The sequence below is a fragment of the Sarcophilus harrisii genome, chromosome 2 (genome assembly GCF_902635505.1).
Source record: "Sarcophilus harrisii chromosome 2, mSarHar1.11, whole genome shotgun sequence".
Lineage (NCBI taxonomy): Eukaryota > Metazoa > Chordata > Mammalia > Dasyuromorphia > Dasyuridae > Sarcophilus > Sarcophilus harrisii.
In genome coordinates, this window is record NC_045427.1 from 319,240,908 (window position 1) to 319,262,002 (window position 21,095).

A 21,095-nucleotide genomic window follows, 5' to 3' on the forward strand; every position below is an offset into this window, starting at 1 on the left:
CATTAGTGGCAAGTTCTCCCTTTTCATTTTTAAGACTTAACAATTTTATTTTCCTCTTTCCTTTTTCTAATCAAATTTACCAAGGGTTTATCTATTTTGTTGGTTTTTTCATAGAACCAACTCTTAGTTTTATTTATTAATTCAATAGTTTTTTTTCAATTTTATTAATCTCTCCTTTTAATTTTAGAATTTCAAATTTAGTGTTTGACTGGGGATTTTTAATTTGTTCTTTTTCTAGCTTTTTTAGTTGCAAGCCTAATTCATTGATTTTCTTTTTCTCTATTTTATGAAGTAGGTCTCTAGAGATATAAAATTTCCCCTTCTTATCGCTTTGGCTATGTCTCACACATTTTGGTTTGATGTCTCATTATTGTTATCTTCTTGGGTGAAATTATTAATTGTATCTATGATTTGCTGTTTCACCCAATCATTCTTTAGGCTGAGATTATTTTGTTTCCAATTTTTTTTGGCTATTTCCCCTGGATTTCTATTGAATGTAATTTTTATTGTATCATGATCTGAAAAGGATGCATTTACTATTTCTGCCTTTCTGCATTTGAATTTGAGGTCTTTATGTCCTAATATATGGTCAATTTTTGTATAGGTTCCAAAAAATGTCAAAAAAAGTGTACTCCTTTCTACCTTCATTTAGTTTACTCCAAGGATTTATCATACCTAACTTTTTTAGTAATCTTTTTACCTCTTTAACTTCTTTCTTATTTATTTTGTGGTTTGATTTATCTAATTCTGAGAGTGCAAGGTTGTGATCTCCCACTAATATAGTTTTGCTGTCTATTTCTTCTTGCAGCTCTCTTCACTTCTCCTTTAAGAATTTGGATGCTACACCACTTGATGCATATATGTTTAATATTGATATTGCTTCATTATCTATGTTACCCTTTAGCAAGATACAGTGCCCTCCCTTATCTCTTTTAATTAGATCAAATTTTGCTTTTGCTTGATCTGAGATCAGGATGGCTACCCTTGCTTTTTTGACTTCACCTGAAGCATAGTAGATTCTGCTCCAGCCTTTTTACCTTTACTCCGTATATATCATTCTCCTTCAAATGTGCTTCCTATAAACAATATATTTTAGGATTCTGGCTTTTAATCCAGTCTGTTAACCACTTCTGCTTTATAGAGGAGTTTACCTCATTCACATTTATGGTTAAAATGACAAATTCTGTATTTCCTGCCATCTTGTTAACTCCAGCTTATGCTTTTATCTTTTCTTTTCCCCTTGCCCCCCTCCCCAGTATTAAACCTGTGAGCACAACTTGCCTCACTCAGCCCTCCCTCTTTAGGATCCCTCCCCCGACCTTTGAGTCCCTGCTCTTTTCTTAACCCTGTGTCTTACCATTTCTGTATTCCCTTCTATTAGCTTACTCCTTCCCTTTTCACTTTTTCCCTCCCACTTTTCAATGAGGTGGGAGAAGTTTCTCTGTAAATTGAATAAGTCTAATATTTTTCTCTTTAAGCCAATTCTGTTGAGAGTAAGATAGACACTATGTTTACCCCCCTCCCTTCTTTCCCTCAGATATAATAGGTTTCCTTTGCCTCTTTGTGAGATGTAGTACCTCCACTTTTCACTTTTTCCACTTTCAGGAAAAGCACAATTTCCTTTCCACCTCTAGTTTCTTTTTTTATATTATAACAGTAAAACTGAATTATATATGTATTCTTTTTGTATACTTATAACAGAAATATAGTTCACAAGATTTCTTTTTTTACCTTTTTATATTTCTTTTGAGTCCTAAATTTGGAGGTCAAACTTTTTGTTTAATTCCTTTTTTTTTCATAAGAAATAGATGGAATTCACCTAATTCATTGAATGTCTATCTTTTTCCCTGGAAAAAATGCTCATTTTGGCTGGGTAAGTTGTTCTTGGCTGCATACCAAATTCCTTAGCCTTTTGGAATATCAGATTCCAGGCCCTTCAATCCTTTAATGTACTGCTAGATCCTGAATAATCCTTATTGTGGCTCCTCTACATTTGGGTTTTTTTTCTAGCTGCTTATAGTATTATTTCCTTGGTCTGATAGTTCTGGAATTTATTACAATATTTCTTTGAGTTTTGATTTTGGGATCTCTTTCAGTAGGTGATCAATAATTTCTTTCAATGCCTATTTTACTCTCTGTTTCTATTACATCTGGGCAGTTCTCTTTGATGATTTCCTTAAAAATAGTGTCTAGGCTCTTTTTTTTCATCATAATTTTTAGGAATTCCAATAATCCTCAGATTATCTCTCCTATATCTATTTTCCAGGTCTGTCGTTTTTCCAAGTAAGTATTTAACATTTTTTTCAATTTTTTCTTTTTCTTTTTTTTTGTGGGGGGTTTGCTTGACTGATTCTTGGTGTCTCCTCAAGTCATTCATTTCCATTTGTTCAATTCTGATTTTTAATGAACTTTTTTCATTTACTTTTTTTTATTTCTTTTTGTAATTGGCCAATTGAGTTTTTAAATGAACTATTTTGTTCTATGGAATTTTTTTCCATTTCACCAATTTTATTTTTTAGAGAGCTATTTTCTTTTTCCAGTTCACTAATTCTGTTTTTCAGGAAGTTGATTTCTTTATCCACTCTATCTTTTAATGAGTAGGATGACTTATCCAGACCCTCTTGCCAAGTTTCCCTTTCCTTTCTTCATTTTTCTTCTAGCTCTCTTGTAAGAGCCTTTTAAATTTCTTCTATGAGTATCTTGTGTGGTAGGGACCAGATTGTATCCCTCTTTGGGGCTTCACCTAGAGACAAACAATTTTTAGTCTTCTCAGGGTTTGAAGTCTGCTCTCTATCAGTATAGAAGGTATATATAGTTAGAGTTCACTTTAACTTTTTACTCATTTTTACAAAAAAGAAACAAACAAAAAAAACCCAATGGTGGTCTGCTTTTGGAGCAGTCTGGTATTACCAAACTTCCTCTACAGACAACAGGAAGTAGCAGTGAAACAGCTATGGGACAGCAATGGCTGCTCTGGAATCAGCGATTGCATTCTGAGAGTGTGCTGAGTCACTATGAGTGTTGGGTGCGTGTCCAGGTCCTGAGACACTCTAGCACTTTGGGATTATAGTCTTTACCCTTTGTGTTTATAGCTTCTCTGCTGATCTACTGGCTTTCTGCCAGAGCAAAGTAGCTCACACTGTGGTAAAGTTCTCCCCACAAATTTTCCACTGGGTGAGACCACCCCCCATTCCCCTCCAGTCTGCTCAGCATGAGCTACCTCCCGTGCTCTCTCAGGGAGTTTCTTTGAAGAGTTATATGAATGAGTGAATGTTGTTTCTTTCCTCTTATTTGTTGAGTTCATGCTGTCAATCACCAGGTCTATAATCAAAGTCTTTCCAGCTTGGCAAAGCTTGATGGGACTTAGATTTCTCCAATAAAACATTGGAAATGGCTAGGCCACCTCCACACTTTAATGAGGTGATGGAGTAGAACATTAGAAGGAATTTTGCCAACCATGTGCTTAGGGCATCCTCTGAGACACATATAACAAATTTGTGGCAAATGGGGTTATGACTTTCAAAAAAGAGAACTTCAAAGAAAATGGGTGGAGACAACTTGCTATTATAATTAACATCCTATCCCATGTTGCCAACAAATAGTATTCAGAAAAAGAATACAGCGGGGAGAAGACTTAAAACATAATGTAGCATCTCTTAAATGCTTTCTGGTCTCATCTTCTTTTCTACATGGTGTAGGTTATACTAGCATTTCCCCTACATTTTTAATTGTTATCATGTTATCCAGATTCTTCGTCATCAAAGAATGAAAATGAAGATGTAAAGAAATCTCTTCAATGACATAAAAAGAAACAAATTTATTTAATTTTTAAAGACAATGTAGGAAAATGGAACAGCAAAAGCAGAACAGAAAAAATTTATGTTTTTCCATCAAACACATTAACTTATCACACGGTTCTATCTGGAATATAGACATTTAAAATAGCATTAACAATTGTTTAAAACAAAATAGAATTTTAAAGAAAAGCTATTCCTTCTTAGACTTCAGAGATGCAAATAACCAACAATAGTTGTGTAATTAATATCTACTTGTCACTTTCTGATTTCTGCTCCTTTCTTCTCCATTTCTCCCTCTCCTGTTGTTGCATCATATCCTTCCTTACTTTTCATTGAGGAGGCAAATGTTTGCTAATGAAAGTTAATAGCAGTTGATTTCTTATGAGTGTCTGGTTTAATTCTAGAGCTAATGGCTTCCTTTCCCAGAAGCCTAAGTATTTAGTTTCCAATTTACACACATGCCTGATATTCTGTGCTTTATGACAATTGCTCTAACTTTCACTTTTCCAGGAATTTGTAGAAATTTATCTCTTGTCATAATACAGAATTGGAGGTTTCTGACAGATAAGGACTATAATAATGATTGAGAAGATAAAATTTCTCTATTGGGTGAGAGACAGTCCACTTTGCTGAATGGCCTCTTCGTAGATTTTGAAGAAAATCAGCCTTTTCTTTTTAGAGTTATATTCCTACAATTTAGAATACCAGACAATAAATTATGAGATCACCCAAATCCTTTCCTTTAAAAAATGTTTCCTTTTGCCTTTTTGCCTCAGAGTTTGGTATCAATCACCGAGAGTAGACACACATACAGACTAAACAGCAGTACCACTGTCTTTCCCAGAACTAACCATTCTATTGTTCTTCCCTTTACTCATATATCTTATCTTTCAAAATGTAAGTATAGACTGTTACTTAACAATAGAGCTAACCAATGAATTCTCAATTGGCAGCATTCCATTCAATATTGTGAAGTTTCTTGAACTTGTTCCTTCAGGGAGGAATCAATTTTTATATTTATAAGATCATGGATCTAGAACTGGAAGGGACCTTTTGTTGAATTGGAGTTGACTGCATTCCATTTACTTCTATATTCTATAAAATTCAAAGTATTTTACACGTATATCATTTTATTCCTACAATAACTCTGTGAGGTAGAGCCCATGGTTGTTACTACTACAACTGTTTTTACATTAGTAAATTTAAGCTTAAGATAACTATTAGAGAAGAGTGCTGAAAGGAAGGGGATGAATTACAGGGTATAAATAAAAGAATGAGACTTAGTGAATAGTAGTGATTTCTTTTGTGAGCCATAGGAAAAATGATTAGTTACAAGAAAGACATGGTGGGGGGTTAGCTGAAAGTTGTCTCAGGAATATTTCAAGAGCTTATGCTTATGACAATTAGCTTTGCTATGCTTTATTCCAAAAGATAGATCTAGGATCAATGGGGGGAAATACAAAATAACATATTTAGGTTGGATTTAATGATACATTTTCTAGTAAGTATGTTCTTTAGAAGTGGTAGGAACTTTTTTAAAGCAAAATATAGATAATCTATTGTTGACTATGTTTTTGAAAGATATACATACATACATACATATATGAATGAGACCTGAGAAGTTCATTGTAGGATTTCAATCTTCTTGGTAATAAAGTAGGAGACTAAGTCATTCATTGTAAGGGATATGGTCAATGTTGAGAGAAGAGAGGAACAAGTTTGAAGCAGGAGCTATTAGACATTAAAAAGTGGGTCTATGAGGATAGACTAGAAAGACTCAATGGAATTTATGTTATAAAATTATGCTGGAGGAAATCAGTTTGGTTTTGTAACTTTCATGAGCAATGATCAGCAGCTCAGGAGTAGAAGTGAAATCAGATAGTTAAGGTGACCTAGAAATCAAGATTGACAAGTTAGGAGAGCAAGGACTTCTAGGGTTGGTACATGAAATGGTTAAATTTGCAGAACTTGTGGTTAAATTGGGGTATAAAGGCTGATGTTGTAAACTGCATTAAACTTTGGAACACTGTACCCTTGCCTATACATTCAAAATAATTTCATCTAGCTAAATAGGAAAAATAAAATTGATAATAAATGTTTCTTTTTGAGAGTATGGTGTGTATTTCGATCATGGGATTTTATATCTAGAACTTGAAGAACCCTTAGATGCCATCTAATCCAATTCTTCAATTTACAGCTGAGGAAACTGAGTTCTGGGAATATTAAGCATTTAGTAGAAGATGACATCATAAAACCAAGGAAAATTACTGATTCCATTTATTCTTACACAAAGAAGTAAAACAAGAGAGAAAAAACCAAACTATATATCTGGTCCTAGAACCAGTGCTCTGTTTATTCTCTTGCATTGTTTCTTCATATAGAGCTGGTTTATTAGTATGTATATATCTAAGACAAATTCTGTGGGTGTATAATGAACTGGGCCTATAACTGAACAAGAGAGGAAGAGTAGGCCAGTATTTCTTTGAAAAATCGTAGAATGCTCCTAATGATTCCATATTTCTCCCTGAAACAAAGGGATAGATGCACACACACACACACAGCGCTATATATGTGTCAATTCCAAATGACTGAGACCAACCTCTGAGGCAAAATGCCAGAGTACATATTTTAATTTAAATAAATGTTCAGATTGCTATGTTTGTCCAGCATGGGAATCTTTCTCCTCCTTACTATTTGACATGACAAGAGCACTGCACATGCTCTTTCTCAGCAGGTTTCTCTCTTTTTTCTCTCTCTCACACATACTCATTAGTATTTCCTGGATGATTCTGTATCTTCCTGAGTTTCTAAAGATTGAAATTTGTTGGTCATCCACAGACAATGGAAGGATTCATGGTGTATGAATAGGCTTTCACATATTACCAATGAAGAATTACTCTGGACAAGTTATATAAATTATATAATCAGAGAGACAGGATGGATTAGGCCCTTGCTCCCAAGTCAGAAGATCTGCGTTTAAATTCTCCTTTTGAAGATTCCTGTCTGTATGATTTTAGACAAGTCATTTCACCTCCCTAGACCTGTGACTATTTCTGTAAACTGAGATGAACAAACTAAATGGCTTCTGTGGTATCTTTCAGCTTTAGATCTATGATCCTATGATATTATGTATGGCTAGAAAGAAAGCAAATAAGCATGATCTGATTGCATAGTATGAGTGTGGAATAACTAATGGACAGTTTTCATCTTTTACTGGTATTCATATATTATGAAAGGATTTGGAAGAAGAATCAGCATATTGAATGGAACCACTGTGAAGAATTTATGCGAGGAAATGGACTAAATTTATATAGAATGAGAAGTGGGTGGAATGCAATCTTATAGAATGAGGAATATCAGTACCTCAATTGGTGAGATCATTCATCCTTCTGTCAAAGTATTGAAATATTTATACATAAGAAAATTTCATTGACTGAATGTTGTTGAAACATGACACTCAAATAAATGATATGTTTCATTTTATGTAAGGTAAAGGTTGTTTGCAAAGCAAATAGAACTGTGGTGGGATGAAATATATTCTTGTGGACTTAGCACTGACTCTTTTCCATGCCTCACTTCTCATTTTTTACTTCTGTCTTTTAGGATATTTGCTCAAATATCCATTCTGCATGCTTTCTCTCCTGATTCCCTCAGCTGCTATATTACCTGATTAAATTTGTTTTTATTTACTTTTTATACATATATAATTCACACATACATATACAAGATACATTGTGCACATGCACACACATATTATGTGCTCATATGTGTATTATATATATTAATATACACACATATATATGTATATATAAAATTTACCCCTCCCCCCCACTTACCCTGATAGAATGTAATCTTTTTGAGAGCAAGGACTGTTTTTTTTTTTTTTTTTTTTTTTGTCTATAAGCTAGCATCATGCTTGGCATACAGTAGGCACTTAATAAATTCTTGGTAATTGATTGACAATTTTGGCTCAGTTCAGTGAAATTCAATAAGCATATATTAAAAGAAATCAAATGTTTTGAAACTTATGATGTTATTAGATTTTTATGATGAAAATAGTTTTACATTTCCTACTATGATTCTATAGAACAAATATCTTTTTTTGACATATATTAACAAACATTTATTTCCATATACAAATAACAAAAAAGGATTGTACATGCACATTTCTATGTTTATTAATATATGATAAAATGACCCTACTTATCTCCCCACTTCTGATTTTATTTATGTAGAACAAATATCTTTACCAACAGGTAGTTACTTTTTCATATATTTAAGGCCAGAGGGTATATTTTAATTTAAACTGATGGCAACATTGCTTTCTATAATTGTCTTCCTTCCTTCTCTGTACTACCTTACATACTACACTAGTCATACTCTTTCCTAGCAGGCTTCTCTCTTGTATGTCAAGGAAAGGGATTTGTAATATTAATAAATTTTTAATTTAATTTAATTTAATTTAATTTAATTAATTTTAATTAATAAATTAAATAAATATTAATAAATTTCTCAGTTATGATTTGCTTTTCAATGCTTAATGTAGCTTTAAAAATTGCTCTCTTATTGATCTAGGTATTATCACTGTAGGAATTAAAGTCAGGAGACAGTGATTGGGAATAATTTTTTGGGTTGGTTAGATTTTTCTCTGAAAGCCTGCTGTGTAGTTCATACATTGATGGATAACCTACTGTTTTAAAAGACTATTTCAGAGTTAATGTGAAAAAGGAATGAATCTAATAATTAGAAACTTAGAAAAGAATTCAGTTATATAGGGTGTCCCAAAAATCTTAGCTCAGTCTTAAGGTTAACTAACTTTACTTAACTAAGGCTTTAAGTTCTACTTAACAGTAAACTAAGACTTTTAGGACATCCTGAATATTTTGGATTTTTGCATATGGGCTCCACTTTATTTTCCTTGTTTTTATAAGAATAAAAATCATCTATCGTGGCTGTTATGATCTTACTATGTGGAATAAAATGTATTTGTAAAAAGTCTCATAATAAGCTATGGATGTGAATCTAAGAGGTTTGACCTAAGGCAACAGAAGAAACAAACTAATCACCTAATGTGAAAAAACATAAAAACCCATGAAAATTGTGGTTATTGAGAGATAGTGTGGGATAGTGGATAGAGGACCAGTATTGTAGTGAGAGATATCAAAGGCCAAGTCTTGCCTCGGATATGTACTAGTTGTGTGGCCTTGGAAAAGCCATTTTTACCATTCCTGTTATACAGACAACTCTCTATAATTACAAGTTACAAACAAATCACTAACATTCATTCAGTTACCAATGTGTTTGAGTAGAGGGAGTGAATTTCCACACCAGGAAATTACCTAGAATATGAATGAAAAGTCACACATCTGTCTGCACAAACAAATTTCCTGCTTGACAGTTTCTTGGTGTTGAGCAAAATACAGAAGTGTTAAACATTCTCTGATGTCAGGAATACAAGATAGAGATAAAAATACATGGATCAAATTAAAAATATATAGCTAATACAGGAAAAAATTAATTAAGTGAAAAATTAAATGACATAGATTTATAAAGATATTTTGATGGTGACAGAATAGAAGCTTAATGACAGAAACAGAAACAGAAAGCTTATAGGATTTGAAAGAATGGATAGTAAGCCAACTAGAATTTATTATCTATTATGTGCCAGGCACTGTGGTAAGTGTTGAAAATACAAAGGAAGGCAAAAAATGAAAACAAAAAATCCCCTGAAAATAAGATAATTCTTGCTTTCAAAAAATTTAGTCTAATGGAGAAGAGAATATGCATACAACCATGTAAAATACAAAATATTTACAGAATAAATTGGGGGTTGTCTCAGAGAAAAGGCACCAAGATTAAGGAGGCCTGGTTAAGACTTTTTGCAGAAGATGGGGTTTTAGCTGAAACTTGAAGTAAATGAGGGAAATGAGGAGACTGAGATGAACACGAAGAATTGCAAGCTTGGGTCATGTGTGAAGAATAACAGAGACCAGTGTCACTAGACAACAGAGTATAGAAAGAGAATAAAATGTTTCAAAAAGTTGGAAAAGATCAGATTATGAAAAGTTCTTTCTCCTAATTTTATTTGTTCTCAGTTGTAGTTACATTTTTTAAAACATTTGTTTTCTTAAAATTTTGAATCCCAAATGCTCTTTAAACCTCTTTCCCCTCTCTTCTTCTTAAGATGACAAATGATTTATACTTGTCACTTGTTACATATATGGTCACACAAAACATTTCCATATTAGCCATGCTGCAAAAGAAAACACAAGCACCTCCCTCTCCCAATTAAAATAAAGAAAAAAAATTTAAAAGTATGCTTCATTTCAAACTGCATTCAGATGCCATCAGTTCTTTCACTGGAGATGGATAACATTTCTTATCATGTCTTATAATTGCTTTGGATCAATGTATTTCTGTGAATAGCTACATCATTCACAGTTGATCATAATACAAAAGTGTTGTTATTGTTTATATTGCTCTCCTGGTTCTGCTCATCTCATTTTGCCTCAGTTCATGTAATTATACCCAGATTTTTCTAATACCGTTTTCCTCATCATTTGTCACAGAACAATAGTATTTTATCTTTATCGTATATCACAACTTCTTCAGCAGTTTCTTTTTTTGATGGACATCTCCTCAATTTCCAATTCTTTGCTATTACAAAAGAGTTTCTATAAATAATTTTGTGCATAGAGATCCTTTTACTTTTTTATCTCTTTTGGATATAGACATAGTAGTGAGATTGCTAGTAAAAGAGTATGAACAGTTTTATTTATTGCTTTGGGCATGGTTCCAGAATGTTCTCCAGAATGGTTAGACCAGTTCAAAACTTTACCAACAATGCATTAGTATGCCTTTTGTAAAAATCACATCCCCTCTGATATTTGTAATTTTCTTTTTCTGCCATGTTAGCAAATTTGTAGATCTGAGATGATACTTCAGAATTGTTTTAATTTATATTTCTTTAATCAATAGGGATTTAGAACATTTTTCATATGACTATAGATAGCTTTGGTTCCTTCTGAAAACTGTCTCTTCATATCCTTTAATCATTTACCATTAGGAGAATGATTTAAATGTATAAATTTGACTCAATTCTCTATATATTTGAGAAATGAGATCTTTGAGGTGAAGGCAAGATGGTAGAGTAAAAGCAGAAACTCACCTAACTTCTCCCCCAAACCTTCCAAAATTTCCTTAAAAATGATTGTAAACAAATTTTAGAGCATCAGAACAGCCCAAAAGATGGACTAAAATATTTTTCCAGCCAAAGACAATTTAGAAAGTCAGCAGAAAAAATCTGTGGAACCAGGGTGGAGGCCCAGCCATAGTCCTGGTGCAGAAAATGCCAGCAAATCCCACACCAGCCTCAGCCCCAGTCCCATATTAGTAAAGTAGGAATGGGTCTAGGTACCTCTCAATCAATGTCACTACTGGTCTTTCTAGACTTCTCAGCCCAGAAACAGCAAAGAGTATTTGGAAGGTCAGCAGAGAAGTTTGAGGGAACCAAGGTGGGAGTCCAGCACAGAGGAGGTCACACCAGGGCAAACTCAGCCCTAGCCTCAGCTCTGGCCTCAGAGCCAGCAAAGCAGAACTCTGTTGCTTTAGCACACTAGATCTTAGAGATACAGTAGGTATTAGAAAAGAGAAGAGGACATATACTAGAGAAATTATGGAGGTAAAAATTACAGGACTTAGTCCAACTAATTGAAATTAGGAATTGAAAAAGTGAGGAATCAAGGACAATATCTAGGTTTCAAGTATGATGACTGAGAGAATCATTGTACCCTTTCTGGTAATAAGGAATTTTGGAAAAGGAGATGGTTTATAAGAACAATATGAGCAAAGATTGGGGCTGATCATGGCTAGTTTGTTAGCTCATTGTAGAAGTACATAAAAAATAATATAAGATAGGTAAGATGGAGTAAAACTTGACAACCTATGAAAAACCCCTAATAGTGGGATCTGGATTTCCTATTACTAGAAAGTAGGAGATAGGAAAGGCCTCAAGTAGAAATGAATAGAAATGAGAAAAGCAGTTAATTGCTTACTTCCTTCCTAAATGATTTTACTAACTTTCTGTGTGTCTTCCTATGAGTAACTTTGAGGATATTAAAAGAGGGATAGTTTGATAGCCTCTAGATTCACCCCAAAAATAGTTTCTATAGATTTCTAGTAGTTTAGAATAAACATATATTCTTCATAACTTATAATGTTCGATAAAATAATGCTTCTGTGGGACATATGTAGTGATAGGGACTTGGTGATTGAATCAGAAATTTTCCATAATACTGAGGAAATAAGAATTCCCATTGCATAGTTAAATTTTCTCCTTGAGCTGAGATTATTTTTAATGTTGACAAATCACTTATTTTCTAATTATCAAATTTAAGTCAGATATTTGATATTGGTAGGATCTGGGCTAAAGAGATCTCAGGTATTTGTTAACAGCATTGTTAATTTTTACTGAATATCAGGAGAAATAAAAGAAACTTTAATGATTTTGAAATTATCTTCTTATTTCAGATTTAGATTTGGATGGATTGAGCCAACCAACCTACCAAGATAATGTTTCTTATGGTGAATATGATCACATTTCTGTGGATTCAAGGACTGCATCTGAGAATAGGGATGTTGGAGAAGAAAGAACCGGAGGACACGAAGCCATCTTGACTCAAAGTTTTGGTGTGCAAGCCACAGAAAGGAACCAGGAGATAGAGACATCCTTTAGCAACCCAGGCTTTGAAGAACCTTATTCCACTGATACTTCCTCAGCCTGGAGCCCAGAGGCAAGTTATCAACTTTTAATAAGATCTTATTAGTATTTTTTTGTTTTTTATATCATCATAGTATCCCATGTATTTCTTTCCCTTCCCCTTGCTGAAAACTATCCCATATGATAACTAGAATATTTTTAGAGGGAAAAAAGTCGACATATCTTATTAATTCCTAGAAAAAGTTCAAGAACACATGCAATGTGTAACACTTGTAGACATCCCAAATCCATGACATATAATCTTTTCATTTGAGTCACACTTTACAGTTTTGTTTCATTTACTTTTGAATTTTTGATGTATGATTATTCTTTCCATTTACATTGTTGTCATTGTTGTAGTTACAATGTATATTGTTATCTTGGCTCTGTTTATTTGACGTTTTTTGAGTTCATATAGATCTCTGTATACATTACACATAACATTTTTTTTTACAAGATAATAGTTTTCCATTACATCCATATATCACAACTAGTTTAACCATTCCCTTGTTGAATTACTTTATTTCACATTCTTAGTTAATAACAGAAAAGGTTCCTTTAGGTATTTTGGTGTAGAAGGAACTTTTTGTCTTATGAATGATTTCGTTGGCATATAAACCCACAAATGGAGTCTCTATTTCACCTCTATTTCAAGGGTGTGGACATTTTAGTCTTTTTATTTGCATAATTCCAAATAGCTTTCCAAAATGGACATATCATTTTAATGCTCCGCTAACAATGTATGAGAGTATCTTTCTTTCCACAACTCCTCCAGAATTAATTGTTACCATTTAGGGTATCCTTGTGATTGTTTTGATTTATAGTTCTCTTATCATTAGTGATTTGGAGCATTTTTTCCATGTGATTTTGAATGCTTTGAATCTTTTCTTTTGGAAGCTGTTAATATCCTTTGAACATTTATCTATTGGGGGAATGGGTATTAATCATAAATATATTTCATATATGTATAATACCAATAATATGTATAAAAATATGAATTATGAAAATATTTGACACAAGGATTTTTTCCCTATTTGATTATTTCCATTCTTTTTCTTGATACATTAAAGTTTTCTTTGAAGATTTTCACTGTTAAGTAATCAGTAATCTATTTCATATTTTGAAATTACGTCTTTCTTATTTAGTTAAACTATATACATTATCCATAACTATGAGAGGGACATGATTTATTTCTCTTCTAATTTTTATTAGTATGCTCTTTAATAATAAGGTCATATACATATATATACTTAGCATATATTATGGAATGTGGTGGCTAGTATTAGTTTAAATTCCCCTAGGAAATTTATATTTTCCACTTTATCAAATACTGGGTTATTGAATTCTATTGTTTCTGCATTGTTTGTTTCATTGAACTGCACTTTATTCTTTAACCTATAATAGATGGTTTTGAAGACTGTTGTTTTTTATGTAATTTGAAATGTGTAAGTGGTATCACCTCTTTATCCTTACTCCTTTTCATAATTTTCCTCAATATTTTAGATTTTTGTTTTTCCAATTCAAATGTGTTATCCAGCTCTGTAGTGTCCCTTTAATAATTTGCATAAGCATTAAAAAGTATGTTAATTTTCTTAATATTATTATTTTTATTAGTACAGTCTAGTCATGAACATTCAATACTCATCCATCTATTTAGATTGTTCCAAATTCTTAGATTATTTCTAAAGTGAGGATTTTATGATATAAACAAGTCTTATTTTTGTATTTTGGGAGGTTTATCCCCAGATATGTAATTATTAGGAATGATGTTTCCCTTTCTACTATTCTGTGTTATTTTAGTATTATATAGAAATATTGTTGATTTTAAATATTAATTTTGTAGTCTGCAACTTTGCTGAAGCTATTGTTTCAATTATTATCTTTGATGATTCCTTGAGATTTCCCAAATTAAATTGTAACACAATTTTATCTCTTTCCATTTTTCTCCATTAATTCTTTTCCCTTGTCTTGTTATTGTTTGCATTCCTAAATTATATTAAATAATAGTGGGAAAACAGAACATGCTTGTTTCAATCTTGTATTTATTGGAAAAGGTTTTAGTATATCTATGTTGCATATAAGATTTGCTTTTAATTTTAGATATATATTTTATGGTTCAAAAAAGGTTACTCTATGCCTATATTTTGAAGGTTTTTTTAAGCATAAAAGAATGCTGCACTTTGTCAATAACTTTTTATATTATCTATTCAGGTACTAATGTACTTGTAGATATTTTGGATTTTAATATGATCCTTTATTTTGATTTTTTCCCTCAATGTTGAAACATATCCAATGTATGAAACATGCATAAATCCCCTTCGATCATAAATAATGATTTATTGAAAGATTAGTAGTCTGAGAAGATTTTGTTTAAAATTTTTGAGTCAATGTTCATTAGTGAACTAATTCATGGTTTTATCTTTCCTTGGTTTAAGTAGCAGGATTATATTTGTCTCACAAAATGATTTTGTTAAGATGTTTTCTTTCTCAATTTTTGAATTGTATACTCTCGTTACTCTTTTTTAAAAGTTTAATAAAATTTCCAGTGAATCCATAGGGTTCAGAAGTTTTTAGGTTTCTCTCTCTCCACCCCACCTCCCCGGTGGCTTCTCTACAGCTAAATCTTTTTTCTTTTCTGAGACTGAGTTACTTAAGCATTCTATCTTGTTTCCTGATAGTTTGGATATTTTATGTTTTTGAAAGATTGTCTTTGTTTCTTTTGTGTTACCAGTTTTGTTAGATCTGTGCATATATTCTAATTATTCTTTTTATTTTTGTTGGTTGTGGTATGGTTTTACCTTGCTTATTTGCTAATTTATTGATTTGATTTTTTTGCTTTCTTCTTTTTAATCAGATTATCAAAGGATATATGAATTTTATTAGTCTTTTCCAAAAGGAAAATAGACCCATTAAAACAAGATAATTAGGGAAACCACATTTTGATAAAAAGCACCACAGAGAATGAAGTAATATAAACTTTTAAAGAATACGTTTCTCTAACAAAGGCTTAATTTCTCAAATATGTAGGGATTTATAAAAATAAGAACCATTCTCCAATGATAAACGGTAAAGAAATATGAACAGATAGTTTTCAGAAGAAGAAATTTAAGCTGTTTATATTCATATAAAATGCTCTAAATCACAATTGATTAGAAAAATTCAAATTAAGATGGCTAGAACCACCTGATACTGACCAGAAATGACAAATTCCAGAGGAAATGTGGGAAAATAGGTATGCTGATGAATTGTTGGTGGAATAGTGAACTGGCTTTCTGGAGAACAGTTTGTAACTATGTCCAAAGCACTATATAAAACTGGGCATACTCTTTGACCCCAAAATACCACTAACTATGTCAAAGAGTTCAAAGAACCCCTATGTCCAAAATTATGGTGATAAAGAATTGGAAATGTAGGGCTTATATATCAGTTAATGAATGGCTGATAAGTATATCATTTTGATGGAACACTATTATACTATAAGAAATGATGAGGTGGATGGTTTCAGAAAAACTGGGAAGACATATGAATCAATGGAAAATGGAGTCAACAGAACCAGAAGATCATGGTATACAATAATAATAATATTGGGATGATGATTGATTGCAAAAGAATTAGCTACTCTGACCTATTCAACGATCCGGGGCAATTTGGAAGAACTAACAATGAAAATAGTTGCTCACCTCCAGACAAAGAGAACTAATGGATTTAACTGAAAGCAGAATTTTAAAAAAAATTTTCTTTGTATAGATTTTTTTTTTTTGGTGATGTGGCTAATATGGAGATATTTTTTGAATAATATCAAATGTATAATGGCTATCACATTGCTTGTACTTAGTAGGGGAGGGACTGGAGAGATGAATAGAATTTGGAACTCAAACTTAAAAAAAGTTTAAAAACAATAAATTTAGAAAAGATTTTTAAAAATTTCATTAGTCTTTTCAAAGAACCACCTATTAGTTTTTAAAATCACCTCTATGTTTTTGTTTCTAATTATCTCTATTATCCCAATTTTTAATATTTCCTCTTTTGTGATTTTAAAATTTTATTTGTTGATTAGAATTTTTAAAATGCATATTCATTTCATTAATCTTCTCTTTTGTTAATGTATGAATAAAAGGATATGATTTTTCTCTGAGGACAGTTTTAGCTACATTCCAGAAATTTTTTATGTTGTTTCATCATTACATTTTAAACATATTTATTCATTGTTTCTATGATTTCTTATTTGATTCATTCATTATTTGAGATATACATATTACATTGTGACTTGAGTCCATATTTTCTATCTCTGATTCTTGAACATTTTCCAGTTTTATTATAAAGTGGTAAATAAAGTATATGTTAATTGTTTCTTCATTTTTTTTACATTTGTCACAATATCTTTGCACAATTGTAAATGTTCCTTATTTTTGATAAAATTTCCATGAAATATGGAGAAATATTTTATATTATTTTGCTGTCCCATTGAGAAGATGCCATAGATCTTTTATCTGTAGGTTCTCCAGAAATGTATTCAGTTCCATAATTTCTTTTTATTTATCATTGTCTTTGACTTATCTAAAACTGATACTTAATCTTCTGCTCCTATTTTGTTATGATGTATGTCTCCATCAAGCTCAGATAATGTTTCTTGATGAATTTAGAAGTTAAGATATTTGGAACCTGTAAGTTTATTACTAATATTAGTTTGATGTCTATGGTTTCTTTTGGCATAACATGGTTTTCTTGTTCATTTCTTTTATTTTTTTGAATTTTGTTTTTTTCTTTAATATCAATTATGATGGTAACTCTTACTTTTTATGATTCACTTGAAACAGTAATCTCTCCCTCCCCTCCATATCCTCAGTTTTATTTTGTGTATAGTTTTTTTAAAATGTATTTCTTATAAGAAACAGATTGTAGTGTTTTTAAAATCCAATCTTTCACGTTTTTCATTTTGTTGTATTGCTTAATCTATTCAAATTTAAAGTTAAGTTTATGTTTTCCTCCATCTGTCTCTAAAATTGGATTTTTTTCATTTTATGATCTTTTCTCCTTTTCTGCTTTATTGTGCTATGTACCTTCAGTTACTTTTATTTTAATCTTTTTGAAGTGATACTGTCTTTACTGACTCTTCTCATTTCTGATCTTTTTATTTATTACCCCTTTTCTTTTGTGATTTTTTTTGTTGGTCCCTTTCTCTTGTGTTTATCTGGTTATTTACTTTTTCCTCCTCTTTTATTCTCTTAGTCTATATATCCACCCTTCCTGTCTTTTCCTTCATTTAGTGTTGTTATTATTTATTCAATTGAATTTTTGTAATCCATTCCATTCTCATTATCCATCTTTTCTTTCTGTTTACTTTACATCCTCATTCTCTGATTTACAACTCCTATAACCATTTATGTATCTCTTTTTTTTCCTGTGTTCATCATAAAGAGATAGCTTTTAATGCATCTGTTATAACTCTGCCCTCTAGGTGAATTTTGTCCTTGCCTTGTAGGCTTTGCATTATGGACTCCTTTTCAATTGCCTCACTACTAGAGCAATGTCAATTATTTCAGGTGTCAGAGAGGACACTGCCCCTTAATTAAGGTACCTCCATTTCCCTCTCACTGATCTAAATTTCTCTTGTTGATCTTGCCCTCTCCCCTATATATGACTGGAAATAACTTTGTGTGCATACTCTCCCACTCCTCTAGTGTTCAGTTATCTCTAGGGTTTCCAATTCCCTCTCTCCCAGGACAAGTGGACTTTTTTACATATCAGAATCCCCAGGCCACACCCAGGGTAAGGTTCTGTCTCATTTTCCCCACAGGATAATTTATCAGTGGAACCCCCTTCCCACCTCCAAAGTAGTTTTTTTCTTTCTTTTTCCCTTTTAACTCATCTCCATCCTCCTAATCAACTGTCCTATATGCTTTTCTCTTCCTGAGACTAGGTCATTTTTCTCTCATTATTAGCCCTTGATTTGATCCTGGGGCATTGTGACTCACTCTTTATCTTACTGTCCATATCTTTCACAGACTTTTCCATGTTATGCTGTAATAGTCCCCTTAAAAAAAAAACATTAACTTGTGGACAGAGTATTGTCAGGTTCTGTCTATAATGTCCCTTGTCTGCCTCTTCACTATTATTTTTACTAGATTTCTGCCTTCCTATCTCCTTCTATACATATAGAAAGAACTAGTGCTAAGCTCTTTGTTTTCATTCTGTTGCTGTTAACCTATTTTTTTTCCTACTCCTCTTGCATTTCTGTTGTTTAAAGTTGTTTGAGAACAGATAATCTTTTCAGTTTTGGTTTTCTTTCTAAAAATGTCTCAAACTCCTCCTAATTGTTGAACATCCACCTTTTATTTGTAGGATAGGTCACCCTTGGCTATATTCTGCACTCCATTGACCTTTAGAACATCACATTGCTTCTTCCTTTTTCTAGTGGGTAAAATAGGCTTTCCTTCGCATTTGAAGATCTGTCTCCTGAATCATGATTGAAATAGTTTTTTTTTTTTTTTCTGGAGGTAAACTGTGAATTTTTTCAGTTGGAATTTCATGTTCTGTGTTCAAGAGTTCTGGGAAGTTCTTTTGTATTATTTATTTTTTTATGAAATTGAAGTTTTTGTTCTGGCATTTTGTTATTCTGGAAGACCTATGTTCTTGAGATTGTTTCTATGTATTCTGTCTTCAAGATTCGTAAGTTTTGTTTGTATAGTGAGCATATTTTTTTTCTTATTTCTTTTTGCTTCTCTTCTGGGTTGTCTTTCACTTCTGTATTTTCACTCCCAATCTATTATTCCTTTTCTATTCTTTGGTGAGGCTTGCCTTGCAATTCAAAATTTCATATTCTAGACATTCTGCTCTCATAATTCTCATTTCTCTTTTAAATATCCCAAGAAGAGTGCATTATGGTTGCATATTTTCCTTAAATTTCACAGGTTCTCTGTCTCATCATGCGTTGAATCATTTCCCTTAATTTTGCAATAATTATTCAGAGACTTGAATTTGTTTACAAAACACAGAGACCATATTTTCTTTTGATACTGGGTTTTTTAATGTTGATTTATCTGTTTATGTTCCAGTTCTCTGAGGTTTCTTCTTCCTGAAATCTTTGACATTTTTAGCCTCTTCCCCAACTGATTTTTCTGTGGTCAGAATTTTTACCAGCTTAATGCTATACTCTTTATCTCAAGCTTGGTATAGTGTTACACAGTTCCCCAAACCCACTATGTCTGTTCTGTAAACCTGTCACACTCTTTCTGGTCCCAAATTCTCTGGGCAACCTGCCTTTCCCTGACCAGTAATTCAGAGCTTTGCAGCACTTGTGTTTCCAGATTGCAGCTTCTAGTAGGTTTTTGCTCTTGAAGGGCTGTGACCAAACTGGTTCTTGGGGCCTGAGTAAATTTCCATAGCTGAGTCTTTATGATACTAGAAAGAGGAAGAGGGGAGTAGAGTGCCAAGGTGGGTTTTGATATAAGCCTGAGTCTGTCTTATGTTATTGGGTCTGCTAGTGTAGCCTTGCCGCAATGGGGGCAGGGCACCAAAAATGTATCAAGTTAACTCAGGGATAATGAGTGTCATTTACGGGTTTTTGATCTTTTGGATTCTGAGTGTCCTAAACCATGGAAACAGCTAAAATTACTTTATTTTTGCTCATATTTCTGTTTTGTAGAGGTCTGAGAAGTAGTGCAGTCCAGAGAAAATATCTATTTCACTATCTGTTCACCCAATTTATAATTTTTTTAGTTCTTGTTCTATAGAGAAATGTCATAGTTATAATCTTAATGTATTGTTTGCCTTCCTGGTTTCAGCATATAGCAAATTATAATTTATTTAGAATTTCTGAGTTATACATTACTCTGATTTATCAGATATTTTTGGGTAATTAGGAGTTCTACGCATACTATATATGAACAGTTTTAAAAGAATAAGAACAAAATAAAAGAGCAACTAAAGCTAAGCTGAGTGCAATTTAATTTTTTTTTTTTTTTTGGTAATTATAAGACTTTTTAGTCCTTTGCAGCATCCCATTGTCATCAACATTAACATCAGTTATTATACAGGGCCATACACATAAATCTCAGGAAATGAACTGATCTACAATCACTAAGTGACGTATCTTAAAAAAAAATGTTTCATTTAAATTTTCCAATTAACATTAAAAATTATCCCAATCACTAATAGAGAGTTTGAATTAAAGCAGCAACAAGATTTCACTCTATCAAATCCAATAAACATTATTAGGCACCTATGATGTGTCCAATCCTGTGCTAAGTGCAGGGGGTACAATTAACAAAAATAAAGATAGTCCCTGCCATTATTGATCTTACAATATAAAGGGGGAGACAATGCACAACTGGAAGCAGGAAGGAGGAAGGGAGTATTAAGGGGGATAAGGATGGCAGGGGTGGGAGGATATTGAAACCAGTTGATTTGAGAGTCTAGTTTCCTCTGTAAAGGAAGGCATTGGGAAGAATTTGGTAATTTGTCCTCTTAGCCCTTTATTCATAGGGGAGAGGATGCTGAAGGAAGTGGAGTAATTCAAGGCTTGATTTAGTAGCATGGTG

At 32.3% G+C, this 21,095-nt stretch overlaps 1 protein-coding gene across 1 annotated transcript in view; it reads left to right on the forward strand.

Moving 5' to 3' along the window:
* Nucleotides 1-21,095, forward strand: part of SYT16 (synaptotagmin 16) — a 165,250-nt gene that overhangs the window by 113,430 nt on the left and 30,725 nt on the right. Inside the window, exon 4 of the mRNA XM_031952688.1 lies at nt 12,327-12,589. Coding sequence (XP_031808548.1) covers nt 12,327-12,589 — 263 coding nt within the window. The remainder of the gene's footprint in view (nt 1-12,326; nt 12,590-21,095) is intronic.